General features: G+C 38.2%; 1 protein-coding gene across 2 annotated transcripts; it reads right to left on the bottom strand.

The window, feature by feature from the left end:
• Positions 1-4,323: 4,323 nt before the first annotated feature.
• Positions 4,324-16,262, bottom strand: LOC117538598. Of its 2 annotated transcripts, XM_034204453.1 has the most exons (7): positions 16,193-16,262; positions 15,092-15,415; positions 12,548-12,880; positions 12,141-12,185; positions 8,602-8,700; positions 4,917-4,954; positions 4,324-4,720 (listed from the first exon to the last, which is right to left on the bottom strand). In XM_034204453.1, exons 1-7 carry the CDS (start codon positions 16,233-16,235, stop codon positions 4,550-4,552), a joined length of 1,053 nt encoding a protein of 350 aa, XP_034060344.1. In that variant the 5' UTR covers positions 16,236-16,262; the 3' UTR covers positions 4,324-4,549. The 2 variants fall into 2 exon arrangements, with proteins under 2 accessions (XP_034060344.1, XP_034060346.1); XM_034204455.1 differs by lacking the exons at positions 4,324-4,720; positions 4,917-4,954; positions 8,602-8,700 and adding an exon at positions 8,974-9,165.
• Between the last annotated feature and the right edge of the window lie 1,664 nt (positions 16,263-17,926).

Genomic DNA, 17,926 nt, shown 5'->3' with positions numbered 1-17,926 from the left:
AAAACGCGGGCTTTGTGTTGTTGTTCAGGAGTTGATCCCGCCCCTGCCCCCGCCTCGACGTATGTGGTGCTTTTGCTCTAGCCGGACAATTTTTTGGTGCTTGAAACGAACCGGATTCTGGAGCTAAGAGGCTGCTCCGCTGCGGTGTGAACAGGAAAACCCGGTGCTTTTCAAGCTCCGAACCGGCCATGAAACACCCTTGGTGTGAATGAGGTATCTGATGGTTGAACGCTGTCTCTCTTTCTTCTTCACCGGCAAACCAACATGTTTTCACTTCTCTAAACGATGGAGTCCCTGCTTAAAATACAATAAACAGCTTGACTTCTAACACCTGCATGTGTATCACGTATGGTTTCATTTTAACACTTTGTAACTTAATGCAGCAAATAATATATTTTGCTTTTAACATTTACCTTATTAAATTATTGTGAAACACATTTCAGAAATAATTTGTTTAAGACAGGGGTGTCAAACTCAAATACACAGTGGGCCAAAAAAAAAAAAAATGGGTACTAGTCGAGGGCCGGACTGGTGCAATGTTTATTGCAAAACGTATTGAAATGAGCTTATTGCACATATTAAACCTGGAACTAACAAAGAAAGTAAAAGGGCTAAAGTATAAGTCCTAAAGTGAAAGTAAAAGGGCTAAAGTAAAAGTCCTAAAGTGAAAGTAAAAGGGCTAAAGTAAAAGTCCTAAAGTGAAAGTAAAAGGGCTAAAGTAAAAGTCCTAAAGTGAAAGTAAAAGGGCTAAAGTAAAAGTCCTAAAGTGAAAGTGAAAGGGCTAAAGTAAAAGTCCTAAAGTGAAAGTAAAAGGGCTAAAGTAAAAGTCCTAAAGTGAAAGTAAAAGGGCTAAAGTAAAAGTGCTAAAGTGACACACCCCTGGAAGTCCCGCCCACCTGGGATGTTTGTGTCAAAATCGAAAATAAAAAATGAGGGAGCGCAAACGAGAAGAGCTGCAGTGAGAAAAAAAGTCTGATCATTGAGAAATAATAAACAAGAACTGCAAACAAAAACCTATGTTAAAACAAAGAAAAGATACTTATAGTTTACATGATTACACAAATGATTTGTTTGCAATTTATAGTTTTATTTTTGAAATGTATTTTATTTTGCTTGACTCAGTTTTTTTTTCTTTTAAACTCATAGTTTTGCTTTATTCTGAGAAAGTGTTGCTTTATCTTTATGATACAAAACTAATCCCATACTCCTATAAATAAATGACCAGAAAATGAGCATCAGGGAACCCCAATGAACTGATATATGTTGTTTTTTTGGGTTTTGTGTGTCAAATGTGAAGATGGGAGCAGTTTGTCTAAAGTGGACTTCTCTCTGTTCTGAAGAAAGTTCCGGTCAAATTTAACATGGGAGTCTATTTGAAGCTAAGTAGACTTGTGTCACTCAGATCACTATTGGGCCAGAACGGTGGGTCCGTTTGATATGATGAAGGCAATTGGGCAGGCCAGACTAATTATGCTCCTGAAATCTTTTGAAATTATTTGAATTGAGTGTATATTTTGGCTCTGAGAGCAGTTTTAAAATATTTTTTCCGAAGATTTTTAAGACTCTCTACACTCTAAGTGATGATGTCACGCACTCCAGCCCTGAAGAGTCCCTCCCATAGGCAACCATTATAAAATCTATAACAGCCTGAAATGGTACCAAAACGTAAACGTTGATAAGTAAAAAACCGTAAAGGATATGAAGAATCTGAATAACAAGTTGTATAGCTGAAGGTCTTTTGATCATTTTAAAGTTGGAATGAAGTCTCAAGCTGAAAGTACAGTATGTAGAAGGAGAAGCATTTGGCGTAAGGTGTAGGAAAAGAGGATTTGAAAAGTCGTCCCATTGACTTCCATCTTAAAAAAAGAGTTTAAAAAGTTGATGGTTTCCCATTGATTCCTGAAAAGGCTGAATAGTTTAATATGTGAATGGTTTCTGTAGCTGAAACTAGGCTGAAGTTATGAAGAGCCAAAGTATTGGCTGAAATAATCAGAAGAGGAAGAATAAAGATTCGAAGAACTATAGTAGAATGCTGTGGCACAGCATTCACACTAATAAACAGCTGATAGATCTACAGTAGAGGTGTCTGATATAGCGGATATTTGTTAAAATCCATATGTCACGGATAGGATCATATTCTGTGCTAAATAAGAGACATGTAATCATTTACAAAACATCACCGTGTTTTTATTTAACAAAATAATGTTGTTTAATCCACGTTGGCGTAAGTAGAAAACCATCGCTCTGTTTTTTTTAATGTTTTTGCTCAAAACAATTTTTAATCATCAACCTCACGATCATTTAATGTATCATATGTTCGTCGAATTGACATGAAAGTACTAATAAATGTAGTTTAATCCACGTGAGTTTACAAGTTACAAAAATAATTGGTTTGTTTTTATATCACATCCGACAGGAGGAAATGCAGCAGCTCTCACTACCGACTTTTAATCCTAATGTAATCATCATCTTCACCACGATCATTTATGTTTATGTTCGCCGAATTGACATGAAAGCACTGACGAATATGAATATACTGTAGTAGTAATACTGTAATATACTTATGTATTGAAGTCAATGGAGAGAGAAAGATTATCTTTCGATTCCGTTTGAATTGTGCCACAAATTACACATATGAAGTTTGTCAATTTAAAAGATAATTTTGCAAATAAAAAAAAAAATCTGTCGTAAAACTGTGATGTAATGCTTTTTTTTGTGTGAAACCGCTCAATAAACTACATCTCCCGTCTCGCACCACACACCAAGACGGCCGTCACGTTGAAACATTTCACTTCTTTCTTTCAGAATGAGGTGAAAAGTATTAAAAGAGGTGAAAATCACTCCAAGTCTGGGCATGTTGAGAGCTGTACACACACACAAGGGGAGTTAGTCGGTTCCGTAAGAGCCAGCATGCGGACCGGGATTCTGAGATTTGTAGTCTTTCTAGTTGCGTATTTTCCACTATTCATTAAGCCTGAAATTGTGTGACAAAGCTCTACCATCCCAATTGCCCATCGGAATGTGTGGAGAAAGTCTCCCAAGGGGGATGGGAAACTTCTGACTTTTGTCACATTCCGATGAACTATCGGAATTACATGCAGGGCAGCATTGCCGGTCTGAAATATCAAACATTTAATTAAAGTTTTAAAAACAGCGACAGGTTAAAATCAGCAACATGATCGCAGCGTCCAGGCATCTCCCGTTTGAGCACATGCCTTGAGTTGCACATAGCTCCAACGATCCATCACAGTGTCTCTCTCCACACACACACACACACACACACACACACACACACACACACACACACACACACACACACACACACACACACACACACACACACACACACACACACACACACACACACACACACACACACACACACACACACACACACACACACACACACACACACACACACACACACACACACACACACACACTTTGTATTGTATTATTGTATTGTATGAGAGAGGTTCCAGGTTGAATTGAGGCGGATATTTTTAATGTTCAGTGGTTGTTATGTTTAATATTCATGAGAATATTTGTCATTGATCAAATGATAATAAACAAACATTTGCATAAAGCATATTTGTCCACTCATAGGTTGATAAGAGTATTAAAAACTTGAAAAATATCCCTCTAAGGAACATTTAGAACAGATAAAAAATGTCGATTAAAATAGTTAATCGCGATTAATCGCAAATTAATCGCGATTAACTATTTTAATCGACTGACAGACAGCCCTAGTTAGAAGCAAATGTCCTGCATTCAAAATTGTCAATAGCCCAAGTGAAAAGTATTATCATCTGAAAGTAAAATGAATCATTATGTTATTAGTATTATATACATATCATTTGTAACTTATATTTAGAAACACTCTGTCGTAATTATTGATGCATAAATGTGTTCATCCATTCAATGTGGCATCTGCTATAATGGGGTTAATGTATGATATTACTTAATAATACAATACATTACTCTATAATACGTGATAATGTATGAGTTGATTTACTTCGATCTACTGTACTGTGTACACCACAACAATATGACAAAAATATACTGCATATTAAAGCAAACCATTGTAAAGGTAAAAGTATGAGCATAAAAAATAAAGAAGTGTAAACATTTACATTATGATTATGATTATTTAATATATAAATACTATATATTATTGAATTACAATTAAGATAATAAGATTAGATATACTTTATTTGATCACAAATATTTTTCGCTATAGTAGCTTGTGAAAACCATAACAAATAAGTGATTACATGCTACAGTATTCAGCAAACACAACTGCAGAGCTGCAAACAATGCAAACAGACTAAGTTCATCAACACCCAGTTGTCTTTTTGTGTTTTGTGAATGAAGCGCCATCTCATGGTTAAATCCTGTAATTGAACAAATGGGGTAATTTGGCAACGCCCTCTAGCAATTTGGCAATGCCTCCAGCCACTGGGATCCACTGGGTTTTTGGTTGGAATCCACTGGGTGGAGTCCTATCTGGAGTGCTACATCTGTAGCTTCTTCTGCCAGACTGTGAGAGTTATTGGGGGTTGTTAACAGTAGAGTACAGAGGGGGCTCATCAGAGCTAGCTTCCACCTGAGGAACAGAGTAGATAACACGCTCAGCGTCACCGTGGAAACTGCTTTGGGAAGAGCCGACGCTGACAAATTTGATCTCAGAGTAGGCGTGTTGACTCGGGTCGTCTTCAGCCTGGAGGAAAAAACATTGCTTGATTAAATCTGTCTTTAAAAACAGAACAAAACAAGCAACTTAAATGAATCAAAGCCAAATCCGGCATTTCAGTAAATATGGATAGGAAGCAGCAACAGATGTAAGAAATGTAGCCCTATCGAGTGAATGTTTGGTGATTCAAACGTTTAAATTGTACAACTTTTCTCAAACTAACCTCTGGTGCAGAAGCATTTTGTGTTTCCACACGAGGTTCTGAAAAACACAACAGTACTTTGAGAAAGAGAATCACAGATTTTCACACATGATATCACACATTCCCCATTTAAACCAATATTTGGGTCAACCATTAAACAACAAGATAAATAGATGTGTTTTGAGTTTGTAAACAACAGAACATATTTTGTCATTTAGCAACCTGTCAAATTGAAATTACTTATGCCTTAAAGCCCATGAGCTGACTTCACTCCAAAACAGAGGAAGCTATCCTCTTAGCTACCTCTATTTTTTACGTGTGTTTTTATAAATGACTAAATGTCTTGTTATAACTGGAACTGGCAGAGTGAAGATTCTTCAGTTGTTGCAGAGGAAACAGGTGCTACAATTATGCTTTGTAAGTCGCAACATCACGAACATAGAACATATAGTCTAGTAGTATCTATGCAACTACACCATTATACAATAAAACACATTTAAATCTATATCACAGCTGCCCGCATACATACGCACACACACACACACACACACACACACACACACACACACACACACACACACACACACACACACACACACACACACACACACACACACACACACACACACACACACACACACACACACACACACACACACACACACACACACACACACACACACACACACACACACACACACACACACACACACACACACACACACACGTTATCTTTATCTGGTGTCATGGATGGAATGACATTTGAAACAAATATAAGCTTGCGTCTGTGTTTAAGTTTAATATAACAAGTCAAGGGAAAACAGCTGCTTTTTGTGAGAAAAAAAATGCTGTGTGTGTGTGTTACCTGGGGCCTATACTACGAATCTAGTTCAACATATCCTGGATATGTTTTGAGTTATCCGGTTGACTTAATCCAAAACAAACCCGCTCTTGCTAAACTGTCCTACGACGCTGGCTATCAACTCGATCGCTCAAGCCAGAGATGTTCACAAGTATTTTTTTGCAAGTCCAAGTCAAGTCTCAAGTCTTTGGTCACGAGTCCAAGTCAAGTCTCAAGTCTTTGTGGGGTGAGACTTGATCAAGTCTCAAGACTTTGGTCACGAGTCCAAGTCAAGTCTCAAGTCTCTAAAAAATAAAAGTCTCATGTCTCTTCTGGTTGTAATAAGCCTTCTATTGTCTGCTGCTATCCAGTCTGTTAAGAATACTGCACAGCTATATCTAAGACATTCAAAGCATTTACTGTATTATTATCACTCCTATATCTATTAGCATACAGTATCAGTACTGATTAGTTGTTTGTTATATGATCACTTTAAACAGGCTATTGCAATGCAATATGAGGAAAAACATCACACTTTAGCTAAATGCAAACAACTTATAAGCAAAACACTTCAGAATCAGAAATCAGTATCACAAATACTTTATTAATCCCCCGCAGGGAAACTGTGTTAAAAGTACTTAAAAGTTAACATTTGTTCTGTGCCATTTGCAACTAAAAAACTATTGCTGCAATATTATCTGAAATATACTGAACTGGTGATATTAAAACATGACCTGTTCCAAAAGAGATATCTACCATTAACACCATTTACCAGCCAAATGCTGGTAAATCATGCAAGTGGCTGGTACTGTATGTTGCACGCACCAGCCAAAAATAACAATGGCAATCTATTGAGTGGATGGTAACATTTCAACATTCACTAGGCTAGCCATTTGGCCAGTGGACAAAAATGTTAAAATGTGACCTCTGCAACCGTATTGTTTAATTACACTGGGTCTCTAATGACGTCTTTTAAGTCTACTATAAATAAACATATTCCTCTATCCTCTCACTCAAACCCAGTGTAATGGTAACCCGATAAACCTGTAACATTAACGTTACGTGGTCAACAATAAACCTGTAACCTGATGTATTTATGTATGTAACGATGTATTTTTCTACGTTTAACAGCGGAACGTAATGATTAACGTTACCGACCTTTTTTATGTCATGTCAAGAGTTGGATGTCAACGCCACTCAACGCAAACAAGTGTGACAAGCAAACATTCACTCATCTTTTCAAATATTCAGTTACAAAGCTAGTAGCAAGCTAAGTTAACATTATATAGCTGATGCTGAGCTAAACATGTTTGCTAACCGTCCATATGCGTTAATGTGACTGACCTCTCCGGGTGAGTTTTCAAGTGCCTGATGAAATTTGACGTTGTTGCACCAGCATCCTTGATTTTAATATTGCAGACTTTGCAGTGTGCGCTCCTTTTGTTGGTGCCGCCGGCGTTTTGTTCGAAGTTTTTATAGTTGAACCTAATTACAAGCGGGACAGCTGCAGGTGTGCCGCCAGTCGCCATGGTGTTACCATGATGTTAATGTTAATGTTAAAGGTGGGGTGGGTACGTTTGAGAAACCGGCTCGAGATACACTTTTTGTTATATTCCATGGAATGCTCTTAACATCCCGATAGCCGGCCCGGCTAAAGTAACTGGATGGCCTACCTGCCTGTCAGCCTTCCATCGGGGCACAAACGTATCTCGTGCCCTCATTGGTCATGTGCGCGTTCGTGTGTGTTGGAGGAGGGGCTCTGTGAGGAAGTGGCAGATTTTCTCCGGTTGTGTATTTTCAAATTCTAGCGATCTCGAGCCGGTTTCTCAAACTTACCTACCCCACCTTTAATACGCCAAAAATAGAAAACACAATGATTGTTCACGAGTCCCAAAACACGAGTCCAAGTCGAGTCCGAAGTCTTTTGAGCAGGAGTCCAAGTCAAGTCTGAAGTCTCTGTGTGTGCGACTTAAGTGCGACTCGAGTCCGAGTCACAGACTCGAGTCCCCATCTCTGGCTCAAGCCAGCCGTGCCCTATCTAGTTAGGTGCGCGTTCACATAAAATAGGGTGGTATCTGGAGCATTCGACCAATCACAAACATGGAGAAGCATACTGACAGCGCAGCGTCATACTTCCTGAATGAAAAGTCAACTATAATATTAGTCAAATATGTAAACATCCATGTTAAAATGTAAACATCCATGACTTAAACACTTTATCCAGGATAAAAACCACATAGCTGCACCTGCAAGGTGAATACGGCTGGTAACAGAAAAAGTGTTTGAATGCGTTCATTAACAGGTTTATGATATCACTGCCCCGTCTAAAACACGATCTGACTTTAATTACATTTGACTCGAGTGTTTCGTCAACTTAATGTGTTGCTTAAAATAATACTTCTGCATACAGTATGTGACACTGTGAGTGTTGCACGACCAGATACGGCTCAGCTGACTCAGATAAGGAAATATATGATACATTATGATCTGAATGATAATGGGACACATCGACGTCTGCACTCACAGTGCCGCTGACTGTAGGCTACGTAATGTTACTTTGATCCGGTTACTTATGTTGTGGCAGATATTTAATTAAGCTTTCTTAACATAATAGTATAATAATAGTATAATAGTTATAATAGTCGGATTGCTCTGAAGATGGGAGGTGATATTCTATTCATTTTCACGTTCACACAGTCTGTGATTTTGGCCGGCCGTCTTTCCTGCAACGGCAGTTTAAACTGTATTTCCTCCGCACACTGAGCACTGATTGGTCAGCAGCAGGCGGTGCTTTCACTGAGTTGATCTTTTATCCTGGAACCTATCCTGCAGGATAGGTTTAACTATACCCCCCTGGTTCCTCACCTTTGGCTTTACAAATCCTCTTCCTGCAGAATACCAGCACAGACAGTGATGACACGATGACCAGGACGACCAGAGTCAGAAACACATACAGGATCACACCTGTTTGAGCACAAGAACAAGTTACAGTTACTAGTAAACTATAACATCAACACTAAGAGATCCCATAATCCATTTGGTTATTAGCTTATCTTTAGGGGAAGACAACAGGTCAACAGCATTTGCCATATACCTACTGTAGAAGTAGAGTACATCTTTTAAAAGCTGGGAATATGATTTAAGGTGAAGCATTTTAAAATATGATTTGTCATTTTTGTATTCGATGCCAACAGAAATGTACAGATTGTGATTGTAGAAAAATTATGATGGAAGAATGGGATGGCCATTCTCATGCTTTTTTATGTCTCATAATGTGATGATTCTGTTTAGTTTAGTGCTTTTTTTGTGTTTTCTTCTGTCTCCCCCCTCCCTTCTCTGTTTTCCTCTGCAGGGCTGGTGTGTGACAGGGAGTTGGCTGGCTCCTCCCAGTAGCAGACGAGGCACACCTGTTTCCACTCACCTCTTCACCTGTTGACATAAAAGCCTGGGTTGCGTTCCAATAATCCAAAAATCAGCTCCTAAGTTCTAACCCTATCTCCTATTCCTTGACCTCTGAGTGAAACGTCACGGGGTTAAGCAGTACTCAAGTTGTAAAAAAAATCAGGGGGGATGGTGGATTTGATCATATGGGGACATAATTTGTGCTGACAACCCGCAGAGGGTGGGAGACCAACCAGCATAAAGATAATTATTATACTCCTAAAACAACATGCATGTTATGGATGTTCAGATACTCCTTTCATTGCTCTTGACCAAGAATTAGAGTCGGTCCCCGGGCTGCCATGGCACCACTAACATTTAGGGTCAAATGCAGAGGACAATTAGTGCAAAATCTTTTTTTTCACTTTAATTGAAAGGGGGGGAGGGGATACAAAAATGTGGTTATAATGGAAGTATATGGTACAAATCTTGTAGGTTAACAGTCCCTCATTTATTATTCAGATGGATCAACTGATTATACTAATAATAAAGTCAAAATAGTTTTTAGAATATTCAATTATAGTGTATTTTTACGATCAAAACTGGTATCTAAAGGGTTACATTTTTATCATAATTAATTCAATCATTATGTAAATTCTTCATGAAAAATTTGAGGAAAAAAATGAGAAAAATATTGATCCGTCATCATTTTATTGCAGTTCAAATACAAATATTTTATGTTAACATTCCCAATGTTACTTTTTTTAACAGGGCATTAAGTGCAAATTGAAATTGTTTACAAAATATGAAAATATATTAAAAGATTATACAGATAATACAAAATAGGACCAATGTTGTCAATGGCTGCCTACTCCACTCTCCCCCATCTCATAGAAGTTTCCAAAGATTTTCATAATCATGCTTTTTGGTCTCAATTTTTCTGGCTCTTGCTTTCGGATTGTTAGCTAAGCAATGGCTTTGAAGCCAAGTCTTGACATATACCTCTGGTCTGAACTTGTTCAGTGGAGGGCCAACACACTTGATGAAAAGCAAGGCTGACATGCTTTTTACCTCTAGGGAGCTTCTAGTTGTGGTTAAAATGTTCATCTGACTAAACCCACGTTCACACTCAGCTGTGGAGATGACCAGAGTGTTCACTGCTTGAAGGAGGGGTTTCAGCTCTTCTGGTGCTGGTGGTATCATTTAATCAATAGTTTTGAGTCTTACCAGCTAGCTAACACGAGAGAAAAACGTATAACTCCAAACTAAGTTGTTATTGCTGCTTATGTCCATAGATTCAACCTTTGGTGACTAAAGTAATGAGTAATGACTAAGATTACTGACTCTTGACTTACCTGAAATGTTATTTTTAGTATTTTTAAATATGAAGTCCCTCAGATCGCGTTGTCCTCCTGGTCGCTTGGCCATTGTGATGACCGTTACCTGCGCTTCTGGCATCGATCAAACAGGCGCATCACGGCGCTCTGGCGCCCTCTAGGGCACTCGCATAGTATAGCGTCAGTGACTTGGTAAAAATGTCATTGCGTGTGTGCGTGCTCCCTGGCCCACAGTATTTGACTCAAAATGCGCAAAATTAATGTTGAAATAGCAGTAATATACCAGTGCCACGTTCATTGATAAAATGACATAAGGGATGAAAAGGGGGAATGGCAGTTTTAGAAGGGGGATGATTTTGACCGTTTTTATTTCAGGGGGGATGCCATCCCCCCTCATCCCCCCTCAACTCGAGTACTGGGGTTAAGGGATAGTGGGTAGGACAATTCAAAAGGACTTAGGAGGAGAGACTGCGGTACTTTAGAGAATCCGAATGCACTTTCACTATCTGACGTGTTTATGATGCGCCAGCGGACGTCATGAATGTGCGTCTGCTGCTGTGGGGAAACTATGGAAACTACAGTTTTCTATACAGCGGACTACAACATGGATGTTTAATAAGAACGAGGGACTACTGTAAACTCATCTAGAGACTCTGCACCGTGCTCTGATGCTGTTGCTTTATGCTTTATGAACGTGGACAACAGAGAAACATATTCTTCATGACCAAAGTTGGAATTGAAATAAAAAAGGAAAGTGAAACTTATGCTCGTCACCCTCTCCCTCCGGTCCACATTAATACAAATGATCCCAATACGTATGATTGTATTAACTATGAAAATATCTTAAAATCAATACAAATGTATTTATTATAAACGTTAGTCCTTAACGTCTATCACTGTGTATATCACCATTCAAACATCTTTTAAAAGTTGAACAAACCCACACAGCTCAGTGAAATGTTGACTTTATTTGATCATTTCAGTAAAAACTAACGTTCATATTTCTCTTTTTGATTATAATACTGATGAACGTTCAAAACAAAGCACTTTGGCAACTTATACGTTTTAAAATGCTTAATAAGCACCGTAACTTTCATGATATAATTTCTCCGTCATAATCGGTTGTTTCCGTGAACGGCCGACTGTTGAGTGACGGCAAATGCTGCGGCTGCAAGGCATTGTGGGGCAGCATTTTCTCCTCTCCTTTCGGTTAGGGAGGTCCAGTGGTTCCTAAACTAAAGGAGGTTATAAAGGAAGATTGAAACCTCCTTTCCTTTCATTTAGAGAATTGGAACGGCACTTATCATGGCTGCCACTGACGGACTTCCGGGTCATTTCACTCCGTTAGGAAGGTTCCTAAACTAAATGGACTATTGGAATGCAACCCCGGTCCTCTTGCCACTTCCCTGCCAGATCATTTATTTGTGTTTGACCATCCGGCGGTGTGTCTCACTGCTCTCCTCGTCCCTGTGATCTCTTCGCCTGGATTTGTGCCTCCTGTCCCTGACGTCTCCGTGCCAGCCAGCTTCCTGCCTCCACTGCCGTTTACTGAGCCTCTGCTTAAATTAAACTTTTTGTTTTTGACCATCTCTCTCTCTCTAAGTCTTTTGCTTTGGGGTCCAATGTCTCTAGGCCGTAACACATAAGTTGTTTAAACTTTATTTAGTAAGCAGTGTGTGGATGTACCTGTAGTTGTGGAGCTTTCACTTTGGTTTGCTGTTGGTGTCGAGGCTGATGGGACGGATGATGATGGAGTAGAAGAGAGCATTGTAAATTCAACATGTATATTTTCTACTTTCTTGTTTATTTCTAGTTTTTAAATGTGTATTGTATAATGCCATGTCTTTTTATGGTGCTGCAACACAAACATTACTCAAATTGGGATGAATAAAATACTTTTTATCTTATCTTATCTCTAGAAGTGGTCAAAGCTTTGAACAAAAACAAGCAGACATAAAGAAGTCCTGATGAGATAAATTAGATCATTTGTCAGCTAGACTCTTTTAAATTAATTATTTAAAGAGTTTAAAACATCAGCTGTCATTGAAAACAGAGACATGAAGAAACATGTTCATCATCAAGCAGAAACTCACCAGCAGTGACGATGAGCCTAAACCTCTGGTATAGATCTTTAGAGTCAGGTCTGCCCAGACCACACCTGTACCATCCTGAGTCAGACTGGGTCAGCTGGTCGATGCTCACAAACAGAAAATAAGTTGAAAATCTATGAGTATATCTGATCCTGTATCTGCCATTTTCATGATCTGATTTACTAGTTGTTTCAACAAGATTGTCTTCTCCTTCACATTCTCCCTTGCAGAAGTACTTCTTGTCTCCATATTGAGTAAAGGAGCATCGAACTACAATATTCCCTCCAGTTCTAGCATCAATTGTTTTTTCTGCAAAAGGACCACCATCCAGCATTGCTGTTGAAAAAAGAAAAAGAAATCAATAGTTATTATTTTAAGTAGGGCTGTCAAACGATTACAATTTTTAATCAGATTAATCACAGCTTAAAAATGAATTAATCATGATTAATCACCATTCGAACTATGTCTAAAATATGCCATTTCTTTATGTATATTGTTGTGGGAATGGAAAGATAAATGAAAGAAGGCGGATATATCCATTTAACATGTTTATTATAACATTTTTCTGCGTGTCAAAATGAAAGACAGCCCACACACCTATCAATCATCAAACCGTGGGGTCTTAATTCATTACGTGTTGATTTCTATCAACGGGGGAGTACTTCAGGAAAGTCGACGGGGGGGGGGGGGCTAGTGGAATACTTCGTGACCACAGAGTGTGAACGTTGTGATAGCTGTTTTAGCGCAGTTCTCCAGTGAAGGGGGGGGGAGTCTCCCTCCGCAGCCGGTTGGCGTAGTTTTGGCACAATTCCGTTATACAGACCGACGTTAACAGCAGCCCTGTCTCTGCACACGGAGACCGACTCTGTCGTCCGGTGATCTAACCGCCTACTGGAAAAGCTTCACAAGTACGTCGGTACGCAAATGCGCTTTGTGACACAAGTGACGGTACGCATTTCAGATTACGCACATAACCTGCGTACCAGTTATGTGCACCCCTGTACTACAGCAAAAGTATTCTCCGTCGGGACTTCCTGCAACAACACCACGCCGTTATCTTGATTCTGATTGGCCAGAAGACATTATCAAAGATGTTCTATTGAGAAGACGATCACTACGTGACAAAAGTTTTCAAAACCGTTTCTGGTCTTCGGTAGTTTGTAGTGGACATTTTTATTATATCCCTTATATGTTCAAAGTAGATTAGGTTAGATGTGCTGTTTGCCTCTTGTTACTCTACTTCAAGGCCACAGCTGCTATTATGACTCACACATAGTCACAGGAGAACTTGCCTTTCCTGAGATCTACAGCTCAAGGACATGTGTCTAATAACAATGTGACCGTGTGAAGACAGATTTCTGACCTTCCCACCCTTTCCTCAATATAAGCTTTGTTACCATATTAAACTGCGCACACTCGCACAGACTATCCTATACTCTGTGAGACCTGTGTCTATATTTTATTGTATCTGATGTTTGTTCGAATACACATCACCAGAAAGACAACTCTGTCTGATTCACCATTTATTTGTTTTCTGACTTGTACTCTACAGTATTGGGGTTTTTAGATTTCCATAACAAGTTCCAGACAAGTGGCTACTGAAATCAATCTTACTAACTGCTGTCTGTGCAATTCTCGGCGCGAGTTGGCGGACTTTATTTGCCTACCCCAGCCATACCCTGGCGCTGCCACTGGTGGGATGTATTCGGCGGGCCATTCTGCACATGCGTTAAATGCGTTAAATATTTTTAATGCAATTAATTCCAAAAATGTATTACCGCCGTTAACGCGATCATTTTGACAGCATTAATTTTAAGTTTACAAATCGTAGTTTCACTTTTTATACTGTAACTTTGTATATTTTCCAACTTGATCCAGTCACTGGACAATGTAATGAAACAGCTTTTTAACAGAACATTTTCCAAGGATATTTAGCATATTATTATCTTACGTTGTGCTCACAGTCTGATTTGATATCATTATATTTTGGATTTATATTAGATTTGAATTCTTTAATAAAGTTGTTGGCTTTGTAATTACAAATACTACCTGATTGAGGTTAACTGATAATTACATATGTGAACTTTAGGCAGGAGATCTTTTGACATTTATTTTGAAAGTACAATTTGTTATTATTACATACCCTGAGTTACCTTGAGTTCATATGATCATAACTTAGTAAAACATGACTTATCTAAACACTTCAGCATTAACTGTTGTTAGGAAATGAGGAGATTGTCTCTTTATGCAGAAGTGTTTTAACCGGTGAGGTTTAAGCAGAATGCATGTTTTAGGGAAGTAGTGAGCATACAGTAAATGACCTTTGGACTATACAGCATTAGTTGTGTTAGAATTAGTTAATGGATGTTTGTAATATATTTTGGCTGTTGTTAAATATGGCCAGTTCATAATACATTTCACATGCATTAAGACTTTTCTCCATTTTGGGATTCTTTGTTCACTGTGGAGTCACGCTAGAAAACATCTTCTTACTTTAAAACTGTTATTTAGACATGGAAGAACATTCAATTTTTAGTATAAACTCACCATCAACAACAATGATTCCAATACACTTGTATGAAACCTCTTGTGTAACCGCTGCACACCTGTAGCGTCCTGAGTCAGACTTGGTCAGCTGAGTGATGGTGACAAAAGAATATCCATCTACATAATCAATGCTGTATCTGCCACTCTGAGCTGGGGTATCAGTTGTTTCAATGAGAATGTCTTCTTCTTCACATTTTTCCTTACAGAAGAACTCCTTGCCTCTATTAGAAGGAATGAAGCATTCTACTCTGACATCTTCTCCTTCAATTCCTGAATAGACAGAGAATTGGTCACTGACGAGACCGGTGTTTCCATCCTGCAGAGCTGAACAAAAGATGAACCATCATTAGTAGTGGTCAGTACTTCCTGTAATATCCTGCAGTCTGATCAAAACCCTTCCTGTTTCACATGAACACAGATCCTCAGAGTTAAACCACAGCCTGACTGAAGATCACCATCAGCACTGCAGGTTAATGTGACCGTTTGGTCTGAGATCTTTATCCTTCTTTAGACACAAAGACTACATGAAATCTCCATCTCTTATTTTAAGCTTTACATTAACGCAAATCCTTTTAGTACTTAACCTAAAAAGTGTTTTATGTCCGCACCACCTTTTTTTATTTATGACATTTTTGGACAAAACACTTAGATAGATATAAATTGGGAAATAATTTTAGTTCCAGCAGCAGTGTCAAGCCGTATGCGAGTTATAAATGTTTTAAAGATACAATAAGATACAAATATAATAAAAAGTTTAAAATTAACATTAGCGGCATGTATATAGTAAGAATACAAATCAAAGAAAATTATTTGCAGATTAAATGATTATGAAAACAATCATATTCATTATTTCACAGAAAAAAACTGTCGTAGTGACTTAGTTTTACTAATTCATTAAACAGATAATAACTGAGTTTAATGATGATGTACAGTTAGTTTGAGGAAGTGAAACATATGTCATTGGTTGCATGATACTAAAAAGCCTAATTTTGGAATATTTGAAGAACTCGTACTGCTGGAGCCTTGCATTAATTTAAGAATAACGGAAAAATATTCGGAAATGATTAAATTACTGAGAAGAAAATAAAGTGAAGTACTCACAGAAGAGGAAGAAGAAGCAGATCAAAGTGTGAGAGACTTTCATGCTGAGACTCTGATGGTTTACCGCTGACTGTCTTTCTTTACTGGCCAACCAGGAACTTGTTACTTCTTTAAATGATGAAGTCCCTCCTCCAAACACAACACAGCTCTACTCTCCTCCCCAACGCAGGAACACTATGGTCTAAAAATACTCCATTGAAAGTACTGAATTGTAAATATCAGCAAAATGTACTTTTAGTATCAGCAAAAGTAATAATTATGCATAATAGCTCCTTTCATAGTATTGTTTTAATATTCAGGGATGCACACTCATCAGGTATGAAAAAGGTGACAAGGATCCGAGCCCCCCGACCCCACGGAATATCGGCTTTAAAATTAGGAATAACAGAGGATTTATCAGTCAGATCAACTAAAGCAGCAGTGTTAATAATAACAGAGTCACATCTATTATAAATATATAAAAGCATTTATTTTAATTGTGAAGCAGTCAGTTTATAATTTTGGCAGCACTGTTGAGCATTTTCAAAATGTATTGTCATGCCTCTGTGCAAGGCTTAGTCTTTCTATCTTTATAGCCAGTGGTGTGAAGTAACTACGTTCAGAAACTCAAGTACTGTACTTGGGTACAATTTTGAGATACTTGTACTTTACTTAAGTATTTCAATGTTTTGCTACTTTGTTCTTCTACTCCACTACAGTTCAGAGGTAAAAATTGTACTTTTCCTCCACTACATGTATTTATTACCTTTAGTTACTTACAGATCTGGATGAATGATGTGAAATCTAATCAAGTGTTGAATCAGACTTTAGTTCCACCTGGAGTAAATCCACAAGCTACCCTGCAGTATACAAAGTCATTCAAACTAGCTGCATCTTTACCAGCTTTGAGAACACTTTAATGATCAATCATTATAAAAACACATCATATATATTATTCTGAAATGGACCAATCTGCACAATGAATACTTTTACTGTTGCTACTTTCACTATATTTTGATGATAATACTTTTCTACTTTTACTTGAGGAACATTTTGATTGCAGGATTGTTGTAAAAGTAGAAGTAGGCCTACTCATGAACGGTGTAGTGACTTTTTAACCTAATCTATACTTAAGCTGCTTAAGTATAAATTAGGTTAAAAAGTCACTACACAGTTGATTCAGTTTCGGCGGCATTTCTTCCTGTTTGTCCCGAAGTCTTCTCATCAGGGCTCTATGAATAGAGAACTACGGCAGATGTGTAATATTTAATGCAGCCGAACCGTGTATTACAATGCCGTTATGTGATGACTTCCAAAAAGAAAAGCAAGCACACTCAGAATAAAGTATTATTTATTTTTTTCACAAATTGTAAAGCACTTACTCATCACTGTAACCTGTATGCCAGGGCAGGTCTGCTATCACTTACTGTAAAGAGGCTCAGTCATTGGTACACGTTTATTTATAAAGCTTTGTTGGGTAAACTCCCGTATTATATCTGCTCTCTGATAACACAGAGAGTTGCAAGCAGCTATTGTCTGAGATCGCATGATGTAGTATTGTTAGATGTGCCAAGAGCAAGGACTGTCTTAGGTAAGACAGCTTTTATGTGCGCAGCTCCACTTGCTTGGAACAATCTTCAGCAAGAATTGAAACTGAGCAATCTCATTCCTCTGCATGTTTTTAAAGCTAGGCTAAATGCTCGTTGATACTATGGGCACTTGTAAATGTCTATAACTATGTAAATGTATCCTGTA

Source organism: Gymnodraco acuticeps, unplaced genomic scaffold (genome assembly GCF_902827175.1).
Source record: "Gymnodraco acuticeps unplaced genomic scaffold, fGymAcu1.1, whole genome shotgun sequence".
NCBI lineage: Eukaryota > Metazoa > Chordata > Actinopteri > Perciformes > Bathydraconidae > Gymnodraco > Gymnodraco acuticeps.
The sequence above is the reverse complement of the archived record's forward strand: the minus strand, read 5'-3'. Positions and strand labels throughout refer to the sequence as shown.

What these genes read in the sequence shown, in the direction of transcription:
- LOC117538598 (XM_034204453.1), bottom strand. Translation starts at nt 16,235, where the DNA reads ATGAAAGTCTCTCACACTTTGATCTGCTTCTTCTTCCTCTTCT. An exon ending in GAGGATTTGTAAAGCCAAAG is followed by an intron (nt 4,955 to 8,601) that starts GTGAGGAACCAG and finishes TGTGTTTTTCAG; the next exon opens with AACCTCGTGTGGAAACACAA. An exon ending in AAAATGCTTCTGCACCAGAG is followed by an intron (nt 4,721 to 4,916) that starts GTTAGTTTGAGA and finishes TTTTTCCTCCAG; the next exon opens with GCTGAAGACGACCCGAGTCA.